The 24,939-nt window shown below is 34.3% G+C and overlaps 1 protein-coding gene across 4 annotated transcripts; it reads left to right on the forward strand.

Annotated features, from left to right (window-relative positions):
• Positions 1–24,256, forward strand: LOC149090015 (uncharacterized). Of its 4 annotated transcripts, none has more exons than XM_089231965.1 (11): positions 1–63; positions 5,914–6,078; positions 9,268–9,479; positions 12,072–13,051; positions 14,731–14,842; positions 15,612–15,695; positions 16,540–16,638; positions 16,865–17,018; positions 18,787–18,931; positions 19,084–19,202; positions 22,780–24,256. In XM_089231965.1, the coding sequence occupies exons 4-11, from the start codon at positions 12,094–12,096 to the stop codon at positions 22,939–22,941; spliced, it is 1,833 nt and encodes a 610-aa protein (XP_089088091.1). In that variant the 5' UTR covers positions 1–63; positions 5,914–6,078; positions 9,268–9,479; positions 12,072–12,093; the 3' UTR covers positions 22,942–24,256. The 4 variants fall into 4 exon arrangements, with proteins under 4 accessions (XP_089088091.1, XP_089088079.1, XP_089088084.1 ...); XM_089231958.1 differs by lacking the exon at positions 1–63 and adding an exon at positions 245–382; XM_089231953.1 differs by lacking the exon at positions 9,268–9,479.
• Positions 24,257–24,939: the final 683 nt, after the last annotated feature.

Consider the following 24,939-nt stretch of genomic DNA (forward strand, 5'->3'; position numbering starts at 1 on the left):
CTGAGTTATTGTGAGTAGTCAGTAGTGTTCAGCGGGAAAAAGGCCGTAGAGAGAGACAAAGAGGTGAGTTCATGAACGGACGTGTTGTGTTTGCTCTTCGTGATTGAATTCTTTGTTTTGTGAATTTGTATTTTTTTTGCTCTAACAATTATCAAGTTAAGGAATATAGATTGAAAGACAGGCCTATTGTGTCGAACATTAGTGGTACCAGCGTTGGGTTAGTTGTCATCGAACAACGTCGGAAGACGTTTTCTAACTTCATACCCGTATTGAATACTTAATTTCAAGTTGTCTTCAGTTATTTATATGGCTTCGTAAATTGAAGCCACCATAGCTCTGGCGATAATGGCGGCAAGTTTAATGGAGACTCAAGAAGGGAATGGTAATGCAAACCAAGGTCAGGGTATTAATTTCCCTGTATGGTCATCTAATTATTCTGATAATGAAATAATAGATTTTTCAACAGACATCACTAGCTTCACCGTGAAATATCACGGAAATACCAGAATTCCAACGTCCAGACCTAATGATCTCAGAAGGAACTTTGTTAATATGATCAGCAATTCAGATCAAATTACTGAAATAAGGGTAGCCAAGAGCGGTGATCTTTTTGTTACTACTAATTCTGCATTGGTGGCGAAGGAGCTACTTAACATCAAAACTATCCTTGACATTCCAGTTGTTAACTCACTTCTAACCGATACACTATCTTCAAAATATATTGTGAGGAATATTCCAGTTGAAATTCCATTAGATGAAATTGCTAATGAGTTAATTCTAAATGGTTTTTACCCTTTGAATATCCGCCATATTCTACGAAACCAAATTCAGACACCAACTATTATTATTATTGCACTAGGGACTTCTGTGCCCATTGAACTTAAATTATGGTATCAGATCTTTAAGCCACAAAGATTTATAGAACGACCTTCCATGTGTAACAAATGTTTCAGTTTCTTTCACAAATCAAAATTCTGCCCAGTCAAGTCTCAAATCTGTTTATATTGTGGTGGTAACCATATTGCCAAAGATTGTGATAGTGAAAAGAAATGCATTAATTGTTCATCACCAGATCATCTTCCTACTGACAGAAATTGTCCAAAATATATCCATGAACAAAAAATTCTCAATTACAAGTCTGAACATAATGTGCCTATTCATGTAGCGAGGAGATTCTGTAAGCCAAATGAGATGTCATATGCCACTAGAGTGCAAACTTCGTCTCAACACATAGATTTATCTAATATCAAAAAAGATATCCAATCTCTTGTTGCAAAAGAACTGGCAGAAATAAAAGAATCAATAATGCTGGAAATCAAACAGTCTGTAGCTGAAATAATTACACAATCATTGAAAGAAATTGTACCAGAAATCATCTCCTGTATATCTAACCAGCTTCAGCCTATGTTAAAAGATCTTGTTAATTCTTCAAGAAAAAGATCGGCTTCTTCTGATGATCAATTGAGAGATGCAATTAGTTTCAATAGCACCATTTCTGAAACTGTTAAAGACAGACATGGTTCAAAGAGAAAGTCTTAACCTGTTTTTTATATTTGATTTTATGCCACATTTACTCATTGCCAAACTAATTTATAAATACTACTTTATTAAAAATTTACTTGAAGATTCGGTTTGAATCACACATGACTAACATCCATAGAATTCTTCAATGGAATTGTAGAAGTATTAAAAATAAGAAATATCATATTCTTCGTTTCATGAATGATTTTGATATCATGTGCTTCCAAGAAACATTTTTATCTGATGAATTATATTATTTACCTAATTTCCAAATATACAGATGTGATAGACTTAACAGTGGGAGAGGAGGTGTATTAATGGCTATCAGAAATAAGTTTCCATCAAACATTCTTTTCAAATATAACTCATCTGGTGTTGAAGCTCTTGTTATCAAAATTTATTTGCAGAATTTTCATTTCACCATTGTAAACTTATATATATCAGATTCTTCAAATATTATTAACGTCATGAATGTGATTTTTGATCAAATATCTCCACCTTTTGTTATTTTGGGTGATTTTAATAGCTCACATCCTGCATGGGGCTCATCCAGAACTGATAATGCTGGTCGTCAGCTTTATAATTGGTATCTTCAGAATTCTATTGGGCTAATTCAACCGCTTGCTCCAACTCATTACTCTTCACAATCTTCCAACTCAATTGATTTGAGTTTTTGTAGTACCGATTTAATTGGAAATATTACTTGGTCATGTGGTAACTCTCTGTATGACAGTGACCATATTCCAATAACATTAGAATTGAAAACTCAAGCAAGATCTACATCCATTATTCATAAATACACTAGTTGGAGAACATTTAATGACAGTCTGAATAACTATGATGAAAATATCACTTACTTTAATTTTGTGAAAAATAAACACATGGAAGCTCAAAGATCTTCAAATCGTCATCATTTCAAATACAATGACTACTTTGATGCTAATCTACGTATGCTGCTAATAGCAAAGAAACGATCATTTCGAAAATACAGGAGATGTCCATGTCAGGTATGCTGGATTAATTATAAGAAAAACTCAGCTATTTTTAAAAGAACTCTGAAAAATCAAAGAAATAAATCATTTGAAGATCAACTGTATAAACATGCAGCCTATCCAAAAATTTTTACTATTTTAAGAAGACTGAAAGTTATTCACTCCAAAGTATATGAAGATGAAAATTTGTTATTCTGTCATAACAATACAGTCATCAGTGATCCTTATAAACAAATTGAACTCTTACAGCAAACCCTCATCAAACCTTATATCCATAAAGACTTCGATTTTTTTTGTGGCCCTTGTCAAAACTTTGCCACAGATATGAATTCTCCAATACAAATTTCGGAATTGAAGACAGCAATTATTAAATCACCACATACAACTCCAGGTCCTGATTCAATTAACAGCAAGGCCTATTCATTAATTTCAGATGATCATCTAAAATTCCTCAATTCTGAACTTAATGAGATTTGGTCATCAGGCACCATTCCTTCAGATTGGAAGCAGGGAAAGATAATATTTCTTCTCAAACCCAACAAGACACCTACTTGCCCTTCATCATATCGACCACTTACTCTCACAAACACAATTATGAAGATTTTTGAACGCATTGTTTTATCTCGATTGAACTGGATATCACTGAAATATAAACTGTTCCCTTCAAACACATATGCTTTTAAATCTAAATCTGGGACACAAAATTTGTTAAATGATTTAAAGTGCAATATTGTCAATACTTTCAAATCTAAAGAGATTGGAATTTTAGTTTCTCTAGACATAAAGGGTGCATACGACTCTATAATACATTCTGCTCTTATATATAAACTTCAATCCACAGGTTTTTGTGGTGAATTTATTGCTTGGTTGAAAAGTTTCTTATCTGAAAGAAAATGTTATATTAGTTGGAGAAATCACAAGTCAAATCTAATCAATTTTGATAGAGGCCTTCCTCAAGGATCAGTTATATCACCATGGCTTTTCAATTTATATATGAATGATATGTTTGCTCAATTACCAAGTTCTATCCATCAATTTGTTTATGCAGATGACATACTGTTATGGTGTAGTGATAAAGACATTAAAATCTTAGAAAATAATATAAACAATGCATTGTTGAAGATTACTGATTGGTTAGGAAAATGGGGTTTTACCCTATCAGTTGAAAAGTGTTCATATAGTATATTTACAAAGAAAAATGTTATTGGTACTTGTAATCTGGCCATTAATAGGAACCCTCTGTCATTAGTACAAAACATCAAGATTTTGGGTGTCATCTTTGACCAGAAACTTACTTGGAATCCTCAGGTTGATCACATCCTAAAAAAAGGAATAAAAACATTAAACATAATTCGGATCATTGCTGGTCGTCTTAGAGGAGCCCCTGGTAGCAAACTCCTTGCTATTGCATCAAATATCATTTGCAGTTTTTTCAATTATAGTTCTTTACTCTGGCACAACTGTTCACAACGAAATTTAAACAGATGTGCAGTATTATATCGTCAAGTTCTCAGAATTGCAGCTGGATTACCCATTTCAACTCCAATACCATTATTATTAAGTATTTGTGGCAAACCTCCTTATGAACTAATGATTATGAAATCTGTATCAAGACAAATTATTAAAGCCAGAGCATCAACGTACAACACCAGCTTCAAATTCATTAGTGCCAACTTAAATAATACAGCTGTGACTTCTTCTCTACCCATGTTTAGTTCTTCAGTCATAAATTTCATCCAGGACAATCATCTACTCATACCAGTTCAACCTATAGTTTTTGCTAATCCACCCTGGATCATCTCTAATATATCGTATACTACTGATGAACTGCCATTCCAGATTACGACAGATCCAAATTTGGTCAACCCTTTATTTCAACAATACGAACAATTACATTGGTCTAACTCAATTATAATTGCTAGTGATGCATCCAAATCAGTTCATACAACAATAGGAGTCTTTTGTAATAAAAATATGAGAACTTTCCAGGCTACAGTTCATGACTCTTCTTCTGTTTTTACAGCTGAGTGTCTTGCCATTGCTGTTGCTGCTTCAAAATTTATATCTGAAAAACGTCACTATGTTATATTATCAGACAGCAAATCAGCAATTTCTGCATTAGCCTCCATAAATCCAAAGTCACATTCAGCCATCTTTACTACACATCTCTCTTTAATAGATGCTTCTAGCCGGGCAGAATTCATTTCAATTGTCTGGTCACCAGGTCACAAGAACATCTCCTACAATGAAATTGCAGATAAACTGGCTCGAACTGCTGCTAATAATGCAAACCCTACTTTTCCAGATTTTTCATATGTTGAAGATGTGCTGAATTTGCTTGAGAAGTCATGGAACATCCACATTGAACGATATTTCAGATATCAGCTTCTTTATCCACTTGCATCACGTTTTTTTAATACTATTAATAAATATTCACCTTACTTTACGAAGAGAAAATATGAAACATTATTTTACAGATTATTATCAAACAGAGCCCCAACTAATGGTTATCTGTGCAGAATTAATCAGAAAGAGACTGCGAAATGTGACTATTGTGATGATCAAGAATCAAATGATCACTTCTTTTTTATATGCAAACATTGGAATAAATATCGCAATACCTTTTTCCAAAGTATTGGTATAAGAAATAATCAGAATTGTAATTGGAGAGCTATGTTTATTGCTCCTCCAAAATTATTTGTCAAAGGATTGGAAGTGTATTTATCTAAATGTAATAGATTCTGATTTTTTTTTTTTTTTTTTTTTTTCTTCTCAAAATTTGATAATTTGATATACATCCTGTTTTGAATAATCAAATTTTTTTTTAATTTTTTTTTTCTCTCTCTCTATCTCTCTCTCTCTCTATCTTTCTTCCCCTCAAGTCCCTGATTAATCTGATGTAAATATCACTGATTTGTTTTTCCATCTACTCATGTCTTGCAAACATCGTTATAATTCTTGTATATATTTTTTTTTTTTTTTTTTTTATACATTTGTCTATTTTATGGAATTTATTTTATTTATTTTTATTTTTTGCTTAATGTATTGTGATTTTTGTTATGAATAATTATGTTGGATCATACAAGAATGATTGTTTTTCTTGTATGTAGCTATTTGGTTTGATGCGAGAAAATTTCTTGTGCTGTATATATTGTGAATTTGATTTAATATTTGTACAATTTGTGATAAAGCTGTGTACTGGTATGGGTTTTGTATAGGTGGTATATACAAAGTGAATGGGTATAGTTATATATATGTTTGTTATTTTATAATTTTCTAAATGTATGGTATTTTCCATATATGTTGATGTATCAAAAATTTTTTTCCTACCCTAAAAAACTAACAAACTAACACATTAACCTTGTATATTTCTTTTTTTTTACCCGTCCTAAAACCCTAGGTTGGTACAAAAGGACGTAAAACAAGACAAGTCAAGTCAAGTCAAAAAGGCCGTAATCGCTCGCGAATACGCATTGATTTCGATCCAAACCTGTGTTTAAAGAGAACTTTCCATCAATCGCGAGTATCCACGCAAAACAAATATGTCCGGAACGAAACTATCGAGGTAATTCCATTTTGAAAATATTCATTGTATTGTATTGCATATCGAGCAAATCATTTTTTTAAATCTTGAATAAATCAGTGCGTAATTCTATCACTATATGTTGAAAAAGAATGATTAGAGTGATTGAGAAACCATACCAATGTGATGGTTAAGCTTCAAACTAGTGTTTCTCAAACGGGGGTTCCGAGGAACCCTTGAGGTTCCCCAGAAATAGATGGTGATGAATCAGAGATGCCTGTGTACTCTAAGTAGAACACAGGTTATTGGCAAAATCTGGATCCTTTTTGAGTGAAAGTGGGTCCCTCTAAAAAAACGTATAAGCCCTTTCCCCGCCAAACCCCCATCGTTCACTGGTATCCTTGTGAATCAAATAATTCATCTCTAGAAACATGCTCAATGCAAAGGTTCATTCAAAAAAAAAAAAAAAGGATTGATTTACTAACTTATTACTAGGTTCTTTTAATTTCATTGTCTATTGCTAGAAAACGTGCATCCCATGGGATACCTAAATCAAATTTTTATGTCCTGTTCCAAAATTCAGTATTTGATGCACTATAGCTCGTCAGTATTATCTTAGAGCTGTGTTCCCAACTTTTTGATGATGTGGCCCCCCCATTAGTGGCATTCAATTCATCCTGGAACCTTGTAGCGGGGGTTCTTAACCTGTGCGCCAAGGCGTAACAGCCCTGACAAAAGCTTTTTGGAAGCGATCCTTTGTTGAGTGGCTTTAGGAAGCTGCAATATAGCGTTGGTTAGAGGTCAGACCCCCCTTACAAAATATGCATGGATCACAGGTTGGGAAATGCCATCTTAGAGTATTGGTTTTCAACTGGGAGCCAGATGGACCCTTTGTGTTTCAGGGATATTCTAGGAAGAGTCGGGGTGGGGACCCAGGTGAAAATCAAGCTAAAGAAGAGCCGCGGCACTGTAACTAAAGGCTGGTTCTTCACACAGGTTGAGTGATTTAGTAGTAAACTGAATTTTATTTAAGTTGTCAAGTGCTCTTAAAATCTGTCCTTGTGTAAATAATCAAGTAGTGTATGATCATTGGATAACACGAGGTCATGTCGACTGGCACATACGCAAAAAGCCTACTTAACTGATAAAATAAAGGCAGAGGATATGTATACGAAGCCAGATGTTTTTTCGGGTACAACAGAAGACTAGCTGGGGCATCACATGTTTCTTGTTGGATCTTTTAAACACGTGAGACTGATGTTAATTGTATGTATAGCAGATGTGATCAAGTTACCTCACCAACTTGCTGTACCTTTTGAAAATAATGAATTAATAATTATCATACCTATATTATGATTAGCAAGAGAAAATTTGGCAGGGCTTGCTGATACGTCACCCCCGAATATAAGTAATTAAAAGTGAATCAATTGTCACATGAAGGCTGATGCTGAGGCAACGCTCCAGGGATGACCAAACGCTTAATATTAGCTTTAAATAAATACTATTGAAAATCAGAAGAAAATAAATTGGATATCATCCAAAAATCAAAGGTGCAAGTAAGAGAGGGAAAAAAATTGATGATGAAAGTAAGAAAAAACTAAAATAGAGCTATACGTGGGATTTGAACCATCAACTTTCGCACTACTACTACTTAACTGAACATGCACCTCGTACACATTCCTCTATAGAATTTCCAACGAATCGGCACATGCCAAAGAGCGAGAGGAAGAATGTGTGTTCTGAGAGTGTATGCTTGGCTCTAATGTATTTATATTCTCGAGTTGCGCTTGTTTCGTGTTCATTCTTCATTTTGCTTCCATTTTCTGAAGTAAAGATGAAAATACTTGAATTTTCTTATTTTGTTAGTATCGTGTTGTAGGCCTGCCTGCTCTCTGCGGAGAGACTTTTACAAATGAGCTTACATTTGTGCTTTGAAGCCGGAAAACTGCAGAAAACCAATGCTTAGGACAAGAGTCCAGTCCAGCATGATGCCCGCACGACCACACAGCGGCCAACTTTCATACAGTTCTATACTCTACTAACTGGGCCAACAGTCAATGGTAGCCAATAGTAGTCCTAATTAAATTTATCAATTCTTGAACATTCACTTATCATTAATGCACATGCACTCTCAGAATAGGAACACACAGAAGTGGCATCACTTTTTGTTTCACCTTACGCTGAATAAACGTCCGGCACCATGTACATACCCACAGTAGAAAATAAAACTGGATCAATTTACTTATCTACTAAACAACGAAATGCTATATAAATGGCCCTTGAAAGAGATGTCTGCATACATTTTAAAGTACTTGACAACTTAAAATTTAGTCAACTATTAGACGTGTGTAAAACTGGCCTTTATGCTCTGATATTTCTTCTTAAAGCAGACTTGTCCAAATTTTGACTTTCTTTCTCCCCACACTTCTGTATGACTTAAACCTATCTTTCCCAGTTGCTGCCTCTGAATGAGTGCTTTCTTCTTTCACACACCCCTCCCGCTATTGAAAAAGCCTCCAAATAGTTTGGGGAGGGGAGGGGGGGGGGTGTTACGAAGACCAGTGATGGGAAGCATCTAATCCAGATGTATCAGGAATAAGTGCTACTGATTTCATCATCCACTTACCTGTCGAACAGGGCTTGACGAATTCCAGATACCAGGTCGCCATAGCAACTATAAATTTGGTAATGGTGTCTGAAATTTTCTGTATGAGATTGCTAAATTGGAATCTTTGACACAATATTTTCAGATTTCATGACAGTGTGTCTTTTAACATAGGAAAAGAATATAAAAGTCCTGGTAAAGTAAAAAAAACAATGACTTTTCCTCGAGATTAAAATTATGCTTGATTTTAGCTGGTGCCTGAAATTTTTTTTCAGTTTGTCAGGCACTGCTATAAAACCCCTCTTACAAGGGGAGGCTGCAGTTTTGGAACTAGAACCATTTTAACTCATGGGACCTGACCTCAACTCGGGAGCATCTTGATAATGAGACTGTGCAATAGCCATCAAGTTTCAAGAGGAAGTACTTAAATTTGTAGACAGTTATTTCGAGCTTGGTAGAGCCCTAGAACATCACTTTGCATGGTTTATTACTGCTATCCATGGTGCTATTGAGATGGCTGTATCACGAGTGGATACAGGCTCCTCTAACGGGAAGCTTTTGAATGAAAGTAAAATAAGGTTATGTGAGAGAGAGACCTTTTATCACCTTTGTTTTTGATTTTGTAGGGATTCATCAACGTTTTTGTGAAGAATTTGACAAGTGGGTGTGCCACCTCTGTGTGTGTGTGTGTTGATCGGGCTGAGCAGCATTCTGCAAGAAAAGAATTGCGAATGTGCACATTTCTTTCTAATGGGGAGAATTGTGAATCAGAATTGCACAGAGAATTGCACCTTCACTCTTATTGTTTTCAACAATCTTTGCAGTCTAGACAATGAAGGTATCAAAATTATAATAATTATTCTTATCAATAAGATAATATGTGATGACAGATGAGTATTGTTTAAACCATATTTACCATTAATCCAGGGCTGGACAAATCACAAAAAAATCTAGGCACCAAAAAAATTTTTACCCAAAGAAAAAGGTAAAAAATAAATAATGGATCTTTAGACTTTTTTCGGTCATAATGACCCTTTTTCATGTTGTCAGATATGCTACTATAAATTCCAAGCATTTTGTGCTGCTCTCAGCCTGCAATTTAGTAACTATACAAAGAGAAGCTTGGGCGGCAGTACTGATATTTTAGCTGTCAGGGATTTATCCAGCTCGGTATTATAATCATAACCAGTAACCATTGAACCATTCAGCTGAACCCACGTGTTCTTGAGCAGTTTGATGTGGCCCGAAACCTTGACCCTATTATGGGTGACTACTAATGAAGTGAGTCAATAACAATAGGCATGAAATCTGATTCTCTTGAACAAGGCTGCAACTTGAAACAAAAATTTATTCTTCCGTCCCCAGCCAGTATAATTTTTGGAAATTCAGCCGAGGAATGCGTATGAGATGCATGTACAGTCAAGTAGTAGTAATATAGTTAGCATTCTCTCGTCCCTGTAATTTTTAATAGGAAAAAGAATGAACTCTGAAGCTCTCTCCTAGTCACCTGGTGGACCAGACATACCCCCCGCCCTTCCCTTAGTAGTGGCTCTGCTCTTATGTCTTGGATAAGGTGATAAAACATTTTAGACAATTTTTTCTCCAAAAAATACACTGCTGGTTATAAGTTTTATGAGATGTTCTCGCATTAGCTCAGATAAAGTGAACCAAGGTTTTGGTGTTCTTTAAGGTTTCTTTAACCGAGCTTGACAAATCATGAGGTATTTTTGGCTCTGACCAAATTTCTTAAGATCAAAGCATATTTTTTCAAGAAAAACTGTAAAAAAATAATGTTATCCCCCCCCCCCCAATTTTCCGGGGGACTGATGTTTTTTTTTTTTGTGTTGGCAGACATGCTATTTCAGTATCAAGAGAGGAATTCCTGTAGGCTTCAGACCACTCATGGCAGACATGCTGACATGATTTCCAAAAATTTTTTTTTGCCTCCGGTTTATTAAATTTTAGGCTCCAGTACCAATTTTTTTTGGTCAACACGACACATGTCAAGTCATGCACATTAATTATTTGAACCCTGTCTACGATTCCTAAGCTGAGTGGCACTCTGAAATGTTGGGGCAGGGGTGCCGAGAGACATTCTATTGTTGATACAGCATGTGTTATTTTCTAACCAAATTACAACCAAAGTATCTCAAGATTGAATAGGAGTGCTACAAGGTTTTTAAATTCTGATCTCATTACCAAGGGTTAAGAGTAGGAGTTCACAACCTTTTTAGTCCGCAGGTCAGACATGCAGTATCGCTGCCACTCCTGAGCCAGAAACTCGTATATAGGCCAAAATAAGGTGATCATATATTCCGTATTTTACTGGACTTTTCCATGAGTTTGGCTGTCCCTATTTTTTACAAAATGTTACTTTCCTTGCCTAATTTTCAACAAGGCTCAACTCAAATTTTTGAAATAAAAGTAGTTAGGATCATTTTCATGAGTCATGACATAATTTATGACAATTATGACTCATATATTGTGATTAATTATATAGTCATATAAATATATCCATCACATATTTGCCAAACATGTAAATTTTTTAGGTAATTGAATTTTCTCCCATTTCGATGTGCAGTAGCCCTCTGTTTCCTGTCATTGACAATTTTTCAGCAATTTCAGCTATAGTTGACAACTTTATTTGCGTTTGATGATTTTTTTGTGCTTTAACTTGCAATTTTACTTGCTTTTGACAATTTTGTTTAGCTGTGACTGGCAACTTTATTTGCACTTAATAATTTTTTGGCTGTTATTGGCAACTTCATTTGCCTTTTAAAATGGCTTTGGCTACTATTGGCAACTTCACTTGTCTTTAGAAACTTTTTTTGGCTGTAGTGAGCAACTCTACCTGCCTTTAGCAATTTTTTGCTGTAATTATTGACAACTCTACTTGCATTTGACAATTTTTTTAATAGTAATTGGCAATGCCTTGTATGGTTCCCAATTTTCTGTATTTTTGTGAAAGATGTGATCATTCTAGATATTTTATTGTGTTGTGTGTATTGATACTTTTCTATTGGAACATCTTTCACTGGCCAGATGGAACCCTTTGGCAGGCTGAATTTGGCTCGCACACTGAAGGTTGTGCTCCCCCGGTTTAGAGTATGCAATTACTTCCTTTGAACATAAAAATGTTTGGGAATCCCTAGTGGGTATATTTTCTAGTATAAATAATGTTACATGTTAATGGGTATGGAACTCAAATTTTTTGATATTAAATTACCTTATTTTTTCTAATGTATGTAAAAATAGTTCACATCTTCAAATCCACAGGATAATTTTCAGTGACCAAAATTAATACCAAAGTTGATTAATGTAGTTTAGTAAAGTTGACATGTCCAGTTGAAACTATCTTATTTTTAGTTTTCTCATTACTCTGTGAAATCTTTATAAAATCCTGATCAATATTGATTTTATTATTGAATAGGTAACCTACTCAGCTTGCAGTGATGGCACCCGCAGGTCATCCATCCAGAGGACAGGGTAAAAAACGGAAATCAGCTCCAAGAAGAACTCGAGGGAATCCTGCATTAAAAAAATCTCAATCATCTTTACAGCCAGTTGTGTCGCCAAGTGATCAAACATCCAGCAGTTGCTTTGGAAACATTATATTCTTGTCTGATAGTGACCGTGACGAACAACCTCAAACTCTTCCTCCTCGTAACCTTGAGAATTCAAAGAGTGATTTGGATCCTAAGAGTGCTCAACTGATCAGTTCACCCGTATTTATTGGTGTCACAGCAACCAGAGGTTCAGCTACAAGGATGGGAAACAGAAGAGGTAGGGGAAGAAGACGTGGTGGTTTAAATGCTTCAAATCTTCTGCAAAGCAGTGCATCAGTTAATCTACAACGTGTTATTGGTGTTCTAAATAGCCAAATGTCAAGTTTAGTCAACACTATAGTAAATAGCCAACAATCTACTTCAACTGCCACTGGCTCAAATAGAGCATCCTCTCTGAAGACGAAAAGAGTCCGGAAAAAAAAGTCACCAATGCAGATTGAGTCTGACGATCCATCATCTAGTGACAGTAATTGCTTTTTGGGAATGTCCCCTCGTAAGAAGCATCAAAGTTCTCATAAGGGTGCTGATAAAGGTAAGAAGCTAGCCAAAAACGTTAAAAAGAAAAGTAAAACAGATAACAAACCCAACTCAACAATAAACTGTGGTTCAGACAGTTGGAGTTATAGCTCATCCGATGACCAAGCCAAAAAAGGTGGAACTTCAAACGCAACAAAAAAACAGAATGATGCGACAGTAGTTGGTGATAATGTTACAATAAAACAGAAGATAGCTACGAATTGGTCTGATGACGAAGATCTGGAGGGTATCAAAGTTTTGCCAGAGGCTGCCATCTTCACGAATAGGATAGAGAGTTACAAAGAACGAATGAAGGAACTTCGGAAAAGTAAATGGAATCTCTCATTTATTGTTTTACTCATTTTCAAAACATGCATTTGATTGACATACACGATAACAACGACAAACTGCCACCTTTTCTGGTGATTAGAAAATTTGTTTTTGGGGTCTGAAATTTTCTATGTGTAATTAAGTTAGAAGTGTATGGACAAATCTATTTCTCGACATGCCTAGGGTGCATAGGACATGGCATTGATTCATGCATGTAATACAGGGTGTAACATAATTTCCTCCGGGGGTTTCAAAACCTTGGATATATTTTTAAAAATTGTTACGAATACAGCAAAAAGTGTCATACCACAATATAAAGAACCACTTCAAGTTTTCAATTATGGAATCTAATAGTAGTTTAAATGGCACAAATATCTAGCAAAAGGCATTTTCCCTTGTTTTTTTTCCTTCAAAAATTTTTTTTGCAATTTGCTAAATGCAGCAGATAGTGGTATATACAGGATGCACAAAAATTTTCTTACTGTGTTCTGAAATTTGTTAAATGTGAGTCTATTGTGACAGTACATCATAAATTTTGTACAGAATATCAAATTCGAGCATCAATGGAAAAAGACAGCTTATGCATGGTATAAAAAGTTTAATGAAACTGGATGCTGCCCAAGATGGGGTCCCCCATTCTACATTTTCAATTTTTTGGAAATGTATGTGAATACCTAAATGCTGCTTAAGATATTTCATTTCTATAGAAAGTCAACTTTACAAATAATTTTTTACTCCAATCAAAAAAAAAATGCTTTGTCAAATAAAAAAAAAATTATACGTAGATTCTGTTAGTATGTTTGAAAATTAATTATTCAATCCTAAAAAAAAATAAGCATTAAAAATATTTGATACTATTTTACCATCAAACTAGGATAAATTGAGCCTGGGAAGGAGTTTAAAGCCTCCGAGAATGATGACACTTTTTGCTATCCATACGAAAGTTTTTAACAGCTGCCTGATGCGACGATATGTTTAGGAAAGAGAGAAAATTCAACTGGCCTTGCGGGGAATCGAACCCACATCCTTTCACTTTCTGGGTGAATGTCTTAGACCACTGGACTATAACGGCAACGAATATCTCAATCTTTCCTTGGAGCTCATGTGCATTAGAACTCTTTCCTAAATGTATCTTCGCATCGACCAGCTTTTAAAAACCTTTGTATGGATAGCAGAGAGTGGCATCATTCTCGGATAAGTCGCCATCTGGTGGCAGCGTCAGCAATTGTGAGCTTTGGCCTGAGTGAGGTCCCACAGTCCATGTATCAGTGCGCACAAGATCCAAGGAAAGATTGAGATATTCATTGCCTTTGTAGTCTAGTGGTCCAGGGCATTAATCCGGAAAGTGAAAGGACATGGGTTCGTTTCCCTTCAAGGGCAGTTTAATTTTCTCTCTTTCCTGAATATATCTTCAAATTAGCCAGCTGTTAAAAACCTTTGTAGTTTAAAGCCTGTGTCCAAAATCCCATGTGGTCATTATAAAGCCATAATTGCGATTGAGATTTTTTTGAATGAATAGTGAGTTTTGAATATATTCAAATTTTTTTTATCTGATAGTTATGAAAAAATTCATTTATGTTCAGAATATTATTGTCATGCATTTATGTTCAGAATATTATTGTCATGCATTTCATTCTCATAAAATTTCTCAATTGAGACATTTTTAAAATTATTTAGAGGAATGGTTGGCTAAAGAATTCTTGGTGGAAGAGCTCACTGGAAATAATAAAGGATCAACAGCGCCATCTAAGAAAAGGGGAAAGAAGAAAGTCACTGATACAAAAAAAAGGTGAACTAAGAAGTTTTAAACAATCATTGCCAGTGATTGAAGAAGAATCTTCTGATGATTCAGAAGCGTAGATAGCTGCTTAGATACCAGTAAAAAATAATTACGCTAATCATTTAAGTAATCATTACATAAATTAATCAATGATTTTTTTCTTGAATAAATTGTTAAGTGAATAATTATTATTTAATAATTATTGTTAATGTCCATATTAGAGGATGTGATTAAGAAAAATTTTTAAGCACCAAATCCATTTTTAAAGAAATTGTCTCCTTAGACTTCTTCAGGATATCATATATCATATGTGCATGTATATATAGTGTTTTCCAACCTGTTGTACACTGACTCCAAAGGAATTATTTTCAATATTTGCACTTGCTGTAAAGTTTATTTATTACATCAATTTATCAATTTTTATGATGTATATTGAAAAAATACATTTTGGATTTCGGGTTCTGGGGGAGGGTCATTGAAATTAACTCTCATCCAATGAGGGGGGGGGGGAAAGGTTCGAAGTGCATTGGCCTTTGCTACAGGAGATCCATGACAAAGAAGGTTGGGGGAAACACTGATATACATGATGTTTCCTGGCTTTTTTGTCTAAAAAATGCACTATGGTATAGCACATTATCTTGCATTTGAATGACTTGCGTCAGTGTTTCCTATGTTGATGACATGGTTTTTCTAAATAATCAAATAATCAGTTATTGTTCACTTATGCTAACCTGCTCTGCTTTGATTTTATTTTTCAAATTGAAATTTTTTGTTGCAGAAGTACATCTTCAGATGATTCAGAGGCTGAGATAACTGCCAAGATACCAGTAGTTGCTCCGCAAAGTGCTAGTAATTCAGATGAGTATGTTGAACATGTCTTTCATAGATAATGATAAATGAATGCAGTAAATAGTGAATGTGAGGGTAAATGAACATAGTTAATATGTATCGAACTTACAAGCTTATTTGCTCGTCAATATGTCTTTTGGCAAATTTTTTTTATTCTGCATAGTTAGTTCATTATAGATTTGAAATTACTATGTACTGCTTTCTTTATGTACACTTTCTTTTATTTCATTGTTAATTATTCATAGTTAACATTGTATCAAAATTATTAATTTCTTACACACATAATTTTATTTCATTTACATATATTTAATCTAAGCATCTAAAGGCACGTATACATTAGCACTCGGATCATGTAATATAAGCATTCATAATTGTTTGTTCAGTAATTTGTATGGTGGTGTAAATGATTCTTGAGATTTTCGAATGGGACCCACTGGGAATTGGTTTTTTTCAGCAAACACTAGGGAATGCAAAGGAAGTTTTTATGTACTCACGAACAGATTAAAATCACTGCAGGGGATCATACGTTACAAATTCGACGCTCTAATGTATACTTGCCTTAAAGGTGTGTCTTGAAATAATAATTCATTTTTCAAAATTTCTTTGTGGGTGGGATAAAATGCTCAAATGGCCCAAAGTTTATGCACCCAGGGTTCACAAAGCATACATACCCTTTGTGTATGCTATATCACAAGAAAAGCATGGAAATCACTCTCAAAGATACAGAACATAAAGTAAATCCTATGTAAGCTTCAATCATAGATGGTGAAATGCTGATTAACAAAAACAACAAATGTAGTATAAAAAATTCATTGATTATCAATAGTTATTTTTCTTTTTTCTCTCTATATTTTTAGTGATGAATGCAATATTAGATTAGATGAAACAGTTACAGAGGTACACATCTCAAAAACAGTGCGAAATAGAATTGAGCGGAAGATCAGAAAGATGCAAGAGTGAGTTCTTTTTTTAATTCCTAGTTTTGAGAAATTGTATATTTTTTTCGTGGTGTATGTATGGGAAAGGGTTTTCTTGTTTAATCACAATGTTATAAGAGATTAGCTGAAAAACTTCTGTGATTTTGATAATTCTATCTTATGTATGAATTTGGAAAATGAATTTTCCATCAGATGTGTATCTATGTGACTGTTGACTGATTATTGACATTTGGGAACATTTCAGGGAACAGAAAGAAATGTTGGCAATCCCCACTAGCTATGCTTGTTCTTCAGATGACGAGGAAGACTTGCAGTGCTTTAGTGATAACGAAGTTAACCCAGAAATTGTTGTGAAAGTCAGATGGCAGCATAAATTGTTGAAAATACCAATGAGAGTAGTGAGTTTCAAAACAAAAAGTCTATAATTTTTTTTTACTGGTGACATGCATAAAATTCATTTCTAGATCAAATAAGTTTTCCGATTAACAGGGTTTGGCAAATCCCAGGCACTAGGTCGCCATGGGGACTAGAAAACAGAGATGCCATTGATGTGCTATAATGCATCAAATACCCGAAATTTCGGGAATGGACGCATAAAAATTTGGTTCATGCATCCTCCAGGATGTGTTCTTTCCTAGTTCCAAGATGAAAAAAGTAGAAAGAAAAACTTTTTTTTTCTTTTCACAGTCTTATTACAATCGTGTGCGACCTTGAAAAAGTGGTTTTACTACTTCGTATACTGTACTGTATTGCAGTGGTTCTCAACCTTTGGAAGCTCGCTGCCCGGTTGAGTATTTTTTTTTCGAGTGGAAGGCCTGGTCATAAGCATGACTAATGGGAATTGAATGGGGAAAAAATTAAATGATGAATCACTCGCTGCTCAGTGGTTGAGAAACACTTCTGTATTGTTTTGATATAGACGCGGGTTGTTGAAGATATTTAGTTTCCCTTAATGACGGGCCGTGTACAGAATTTTCAAAGATAATTTCAGAGTTTTTACTCCCCTACAGATTTTCTCCCCTCCGGTTACATATAGGAAATTACAGTACTTTCGCAGCTATCTGCTTATATGCGTGGAATTCCATATGTTAAATTCTCATTAATGGGCTTCTTTACAAGCTTTTCCTTTTAGTAGACAATTAAAGTAAATGAACCTTTGTATAGAACATGTTTTTAGAAATAAATCATTTTATTCACAGAGATATCTCCTTCTCCTACCCAGAACATAACCCACTGCTCTGTCTCAATGAAGAGATATAAGCAGGTGATAAAAGACCTGGGGCATGCTGGAAAAAATTCACAGATACCACTGAATTGTGGGAAAGGGGGCATACCTTTTTCAAGATAATTTTTTTTTTGAGAGGAGACCCACTTTCACTCAAAAGGGACCCAGATTTTTTTAATACCCAAATTAAAGTACAGTGGCATCTCTGAGAAAATCAATAATTGGTGCCTAAAATGTTTATATGTGATGGCTAGATCAGAGATTAAGGATGCCATTTCTGATTTCATAATAATTATGTGCCTTCTAACATGGGAAAAGATCATTAAGTCCCAAAAAAATATTTTTTTAGGATTATTTTTTCTTGAAGAAACATTATGCTTGGCTCCTAGTTTTTTTCCCATAAGTAGTCTAGCTCTGCTATCACCTATAAATATTTTCTTGCAGCTTGGGATGTTTTAATTAAATGTAGATAGATTAAAGTGTAACCTTGAAAATTTTACATATTTAGGAAAAATACTTTTTGGATAATATGCTGAGAGAGACTTAAAAAAGAAAAGTTTGTAGTCTTCTCCCTAGGAATGAAACCCAGGTTTTTATCAGAATTATACCGTCGAATCCCGTTTTAACGAATACAGTTATAGCTAAAAAAATCTCGTTTTAACGAATACAGTTATAGCTAAAAAAATCTCGTTTTAACGAACACTTTTTTAATCCCCAGATAAATTTGCATAAGAATAATGAAAAACCTGAAATTCCTTTACAACGAAATTTCGTTACAACAGTGATTATCTGGTTTCTCTTGTAGTTCATTGTAACAGGATTTGACTGTATCTAAGAATTCTCATTCCTAGATGTGTTGTAGGTTAAGAAAAAACATTTCTCTTTGTGCTTTACACATTATTTATAGTTTGAATCTTTTCATATTTTTTTTCTCTATTCAGAATGAGACCTTTGGGAAAGTGTTTAATGAAATTGCCAAAATGAATAATCTTGAAGTTTCAAGTATCATGTTGCTTTTGAGGGATAAAATAGTCACTCTTGATGATACCCCAAAGTTGCTGAATGTAACATCTGGTGATATTTTTGGTGAGATTCTTTGTTCTTAACTTTGAATTTTGCATTTTTTAGATGCCAGAACCAAATTAGAAAAAATTTGTGATCAAAAGTGAAGTTATATAATGACACTTTTTTAATGTAAAATTTTGTTTAAATTCCATCCTTTGGTTTATGATCAACAGATTCATGCGTATGGAATGCCCGTGAGGAATCTTCTGATACTACTGTCGAAGCAAATTATGTGCAGATCAAGATACAATCTAATGACTCCAAACTCAAAATTCCATTTACCATTCACAGGGTGAGCCATATAACACTCGATCCATAATTATATTATTTTTTATTATTTTTATCTCACATAAAATTAAATGTTAAAGGATTTAATTTATAAACATATTTAATTAGAAATTATGTTAGAATTTTTTTTCTACATTACCATGCACATTTAAAATGTCAAATGAAGAGAAAGAATTATCATCATTCACTTTACATAATTATTTTGGTTCCACAAAATAATCATGTAAAGTGAATTAAATTTAGTATATTTAAGATAGGGATAGAGAGAAGAATGAAAGATAATAGAAATTCAGGAGAATTAAAAAGAAAACTAAAGACCTAGCAGCAAAATAAATTTTTGTGAATGAATGAATTATTTAAAATCTTAATTAAATCTTGTTAATTTATGCTGCATTTTTTGTGAATTTAATTAATACTATTTCATTAACATTTTCATACTTGTGATTGAAGTCCTCAATCACATGATGGTTCTGGTGAGATCTGTGCTCCCTAGACTCATAGAATGACTTTTCATGAAGCAGCTTAAGATTGAGCTGACTTCTTGGCCTCTCTCTAAAACTGTTTTAGCGAGTCAGAGAATTTTGAATATCTTATGAAGATTCTTCGATTCCAGTCATTAGAATTATTTTCTTCTATCAGTTCTTATGGCATTGTTAATGTGTTAAAAAAAACCAGTCATTTTTGTTGAAAGATGTTTAAATGGCTGAACAAAAATGTTCCTAAAATTTAATCATTCGTTTTGTGTTACATTTAAAGATGTTTATTAACGAACTCAGATAAGGGGAATTGAGAATGCTTTTGTCCACATCTATCTCACATACTAGCTGATACCCGGCGACGTTGCTCGCTCTGTAAAAATTTTATATATGTATAGCTTATTAATTATTTTTTTAATCAGAAAAATTTCAGCATCAACTAAGAAAAAAATTACTTTTATTTTTAAATATTTTAATTAAAAACTTCAGGCAATCGCTTGTGGATAATACATAATATTTTTTGCTTTTCCATCTTCTTTACTTTTTTTCACTAATAGGGTTGTTAATAAATGGAATAGCTTACCTCCGGAGGTAGTAAATTGTAACACAATTGACACGTTTAAAAAGAAATACGATAAACATGTTGGGGTAAATCGAGAAGCTATCCATTCTTAGAATAAGACAACCATAAGTATTCTTTATGGGCATTGTATAATATTTTATCATGTGTATATATTGTTTATAATTTGTGTTAATTGCATTTTTAATTGGGTTTCTGTTTTTTTTTTTGTTGAAATATATGACATCCATATTTTTATGGGCATCTTTTTATCAGCCACCTCGTTGGGCATTTTGCCTGTGGTGGTATTGTATTTGTATCTAGTGTGTAGATGTACAAATTTTTGGGATTACCAACACGCGAACAGGCGACGAAAAGCTGTCCGTGTGAAAAACAGGGCTCAAGTAGTTTGATATGTGGCACTGCTAATGACTATCCTTGCGCTTTGTTGATTGCCATGGCAAAAGCTAAAGAATCGGGAACTGCAATCGCTTGGAAGTGAATGGCATTTCTTCAGTGATAATTGGGATACGTGGAATGAAGACATCATCTCCTTCGGCATACCCAGTTAGAATCGTTGCTTTAATGATGTAATTGTGCAATTTCTTCACGCAGAGTCTAGTGCCATTGCAGAGTCTCGGTGTCTTAAAAGCATTATAGGTGCTCCGACTTTGAAGGTCAAGATGTGTGGTGGCACATCCGGAATATCCAAAGAGTTCAGAAATTCTGCAGGGTACAGAACTGTCTGTGACAGTGTCAACCGATTTGTTAAATGTGGAGTCTGTCGAATAATTTTTAGGATTTTTTTTGTTGATCTTGTTCACACTGTTATTTTTCGGTGCCAGAATCGCTCTCACAAAAGCCACTCATGGTTTCGGTGATTTTGTTGAATGTTTGAGAAGACTGTTTGCAAGTTCTTGAACTGAGTTTAACAACTGGAAAAATCCATTTGGGAATTTAATCAGTCCAGTGATTGGGTCTACAGAAATACTTCCCTTGCCAAGTTTGATCAACTGATGTGAAAATTATAGCAGTGCCGAGTCATTTTGCAGTTGAACTCGCATGTTGGTGGATAATGATAATTTTTTAACTTCGTGTGCCAGAGTGTTGATGATTTGAGGCAAGCATTGAGTTCATCAGCTGGCGTTGAACATTTTTATTCCCTGTTTTGTCGTAGTAGTTGTTGTTCTCTGTTGTTAATGACATCATATGTCCAACTTGTGCAGCGAATATTATTCAAATGCCTTTTTAAGCATTTTTTAAATTGAAACTATACCTCTACGATGGGCAGTTGATGAGATAAAGGCCGCATTAGCACTTACAGTACACCCTGTATATAGGCAAGCAAAAATACCCAGCGCTTCCCGGGTTTTCTTCAATTACTGGGAGGATTGGAAAAGTGACAAACCATTATAAATTAATAAACTGTTATAATGGCAGCATTAAAGATGTGACAAACCAGTGTAAAGGCATATACACATCTGAAACACATTAGTGGGAACCACTGTAACCAAAGTAAATGTTCCGAAAGTGATTGTTGAGGCCTCAAAACCATTGTTGCATGAGAGTTTTTCACACATTTCGGGCATTTGCCAAGCTCTGATGAACTTTTAAAGTAGCCTACAGTTCAATCCCGGTCCTGTTTGGTATATATGCAAAATCTGGCAATGATCTGTCTGAAACTGTAGATTTGTATAATGAACATACATACTTTCACATTTATGTATGAGATACATCCTCTAATCCAGTGGGTTTTGTTGTTTTAACTATATCATGTCTTCAATTTACAAGTTAGTTTTCAGTGTTAAAATGAAATGTCATGCTAAATTTTACAATTTGTGATTTTTCTTGTATTTGGAAATTAGCTTTTTAAAATCATATAGAAAAAAAGTGTAAAGTGAGGGATACCCTATAAATGAAAATTCTAATTGCATCACAAAGTACCTATAATGCTGCCTTTTCTAAGTTGAAATTTTTTTTTTCATTAAAATTTTGAGCTACATTATGGTAGATAATTTTTTTTCTCTGTTTGTGATGGGGGATATCTCTCATTTAAGGGAATTAAAAGAATAGTTACTTTCAGGACCGTGTCCAGAAATTTCTTTCGGAGAGGGATAACTGATGTTTTGGGGAAGTGAAAGTGACAAAACGATTATAGCCATGTTATTCTGTAAAAATTAGCAACTTTTTAACATTTCAGGAGGGAAGATTAGACCCTCCTCCTCCCAATTCTCTCCTTGCCACAACCTTGGTCACTTTCACTTAGTAATGGTCTTGAATGTGTTAGGCTGTAGATCTTGAATGCAGAATATGCATAACTGCAATATCACAAACATGTTAGTAACATACACAACACTTTCCAGCATGCATCAATTCATTAGAAATTCCTCAGGGGAATGTTTACAAGAGATGCATGTATAGTTTAGTAGTAGTTAAGGGAGATATAGATACATTGTCATTGCAAATTTTTGTATGTTAGAAGACGTTTTCAATTAAAAATGTGTTGTATTGACTAGCATGTATGATTATATTTTATTTTTAAATAGTTAGAGCCAATGTCTATTGTTATGAAAGAGTACTCAGAGAAGAGGAACATTTCGCTTGAAAAAATGATCTTCAAGTTCGATGGTGAAAAAATTGATCCAAATTCCACCCCTTTTGATCTTGACATGGAAGAGGAGGGTTGCATTGATGTGAAAATATCATAGTTGTATTTACTTTTTCGTTGTACATTGTAAAAGTTGATACATTATTTTATTGCCTTATTATGGAACATAGTACTTTGTATCAAAAACCATATTTTATATTTATTACACAATGTGAATTTTTTTTTAATCAAGATCTTTCTTTCTCACTGGTAAATTTATATATGTATGTTCTTTTTTAAAATTTTTGCATGGACGATTATTAAAAAGGGTACTTTTTTGTTACATTCCTGTGCAGATGCTTTCATGTTTTGCTTTTTTGTGTACTTGTGCAACGGAAATTTAATTGCATTTTTTTCAAAAAAATGTAATGTATTTTTTCAACAAATTCAATAGTTTGCCCCGAGAAATAAATTTTTTGTGCCAGATATACAGGGCATCCATAATTAAAAGGCCCTATTTTAAATTAGCTTACAGGCAAAACCAGTCATCAGAAAAGTGTGAAATTTTGTACAGGACTTCATGAAGTGATGGGAATTTGTTTCGGAGGGGAAAAAAGTAGTTGCACATGTCGCTACCTGAGGGTGTTTCACTTTGAATACCTGTAGTAAGCATGTAAATTTATGTGATGTCACACAGCAGCTGTTATAAAACCTAAAACATTCGTGGAGATCTTATTTCTCAATGTGTATTCTACTCACAATGACGATACGTTTATGAGATTGCGCTTTCTTGGTCAAATTGTTTTACCAAAACAGCAATTCCGCAGTATAACTGCTCAACCTTGGAGAAGTTACTGCGCTTCCCTAATCTATGGCATCCCTAGACCTTAATCCATGCAATTTTTGGCTTTGAGGGCATTTGAATAATCAGGTAAGTCATCACGATCCAAGAACTTTACTTGACCTTAAAGGCAGCATTTCACGCTGCGTGCTGAACATTTCTCCTCTATCACTTCGGTCAGTTGTGGAATATGACATCTTGCGATTTCACATGGTATCTGAAAATGATGAACATTATGTGGAATGTTTCGTTGCAGTAACAATTGTTAAAATCGTAAATGTTTGCCTAACTGTATTTCTTAATAAAACGCCCTCTGGTGGCAACATGTGCAACTAATTCCCCACCCCGAAACACAAATTCCCATACCACTCCACATATCGTCCACAAAATTTCACAATTTTTTATGACTGGTTTTGCCTGTAAGTTACTTTAATTTGAAATAGGGTGTTTTAATTTATTAACCTTATTTTTAACCTGGGCGCTGACAGATTAGTTTTGTAGAGAACAATACCTGGAACAAAATTCTTGTACTGTATTATGTAAATAACTCTACACTTTACATATTCATTCTTTGAATAAAAACTATTTCCATATATATTATTTCTAAGCATGCTTATTTGTTGAATCATTTTGGTTTTTTTTAAAAAGTAACAGCTGCTATTTCTTTTTATTTCTTTCAAACCAAAGTTTTGCTTCAAAAAGGCCCAACTCTATAATGTGCCTCCTCCATAACAGCAATAGCTCAGTTATGCTGTCATCATCATGGACTCCCTCATCGCAAGAACCTTGGTTGTCAAACCCCACATAGTGGTGGCTGGCTGTGGAACTTAATATCTCCATAAGGAGATGCGAGATGAAATGTGTCTGGTCCCTCAGGTATTTTTTATATGGCTCCCAACATTGAGGTGCAAATGTGGGCCAATCTCCCTGTTAAAAAGTCTTGTCACAGAGCAACAGGCTTACAACGATACAATTATTCAATCATTACACTTCACTCATAGTTAGAAAAACTGATGGCGGATGGCAGCACTACACATAACAAGCATTACACAGAAACAAACTTAACGTCAAGTTCACAACACTCACATTCCAACATGTATCAAATTGTTTGAAGTTCCGCAGAGAAATGTGGATGAGGTGTATGTGTGGTTTAGTAGGAGTTGGTATTTTTTATATTCCAAGATGAAACTTAGTTTTTTAATGCCATACAACCAATCCTTGCTTGTTGAGAATGCGTTAGTTTCTTCCAATTCTATTTCATCAGGTGTTCTCAAACAT

Source organism: Pholcus phalangioides, unplaced genomic scaffold, assembly GCF_987345545.1.
Source record: "Pholcus phalangioides strain wild (caught in Gottingen) unplaced genomic scaffold, Ppha-v1.0 ptg000001l_1, whole genome shotgun sequence".
Lineage (NCBI taxonomy): Eukaryota > Metazoa > Arthropoda > Arachnida > Araneae > Pholcidae > Pholcus > Pholcus phalangioides.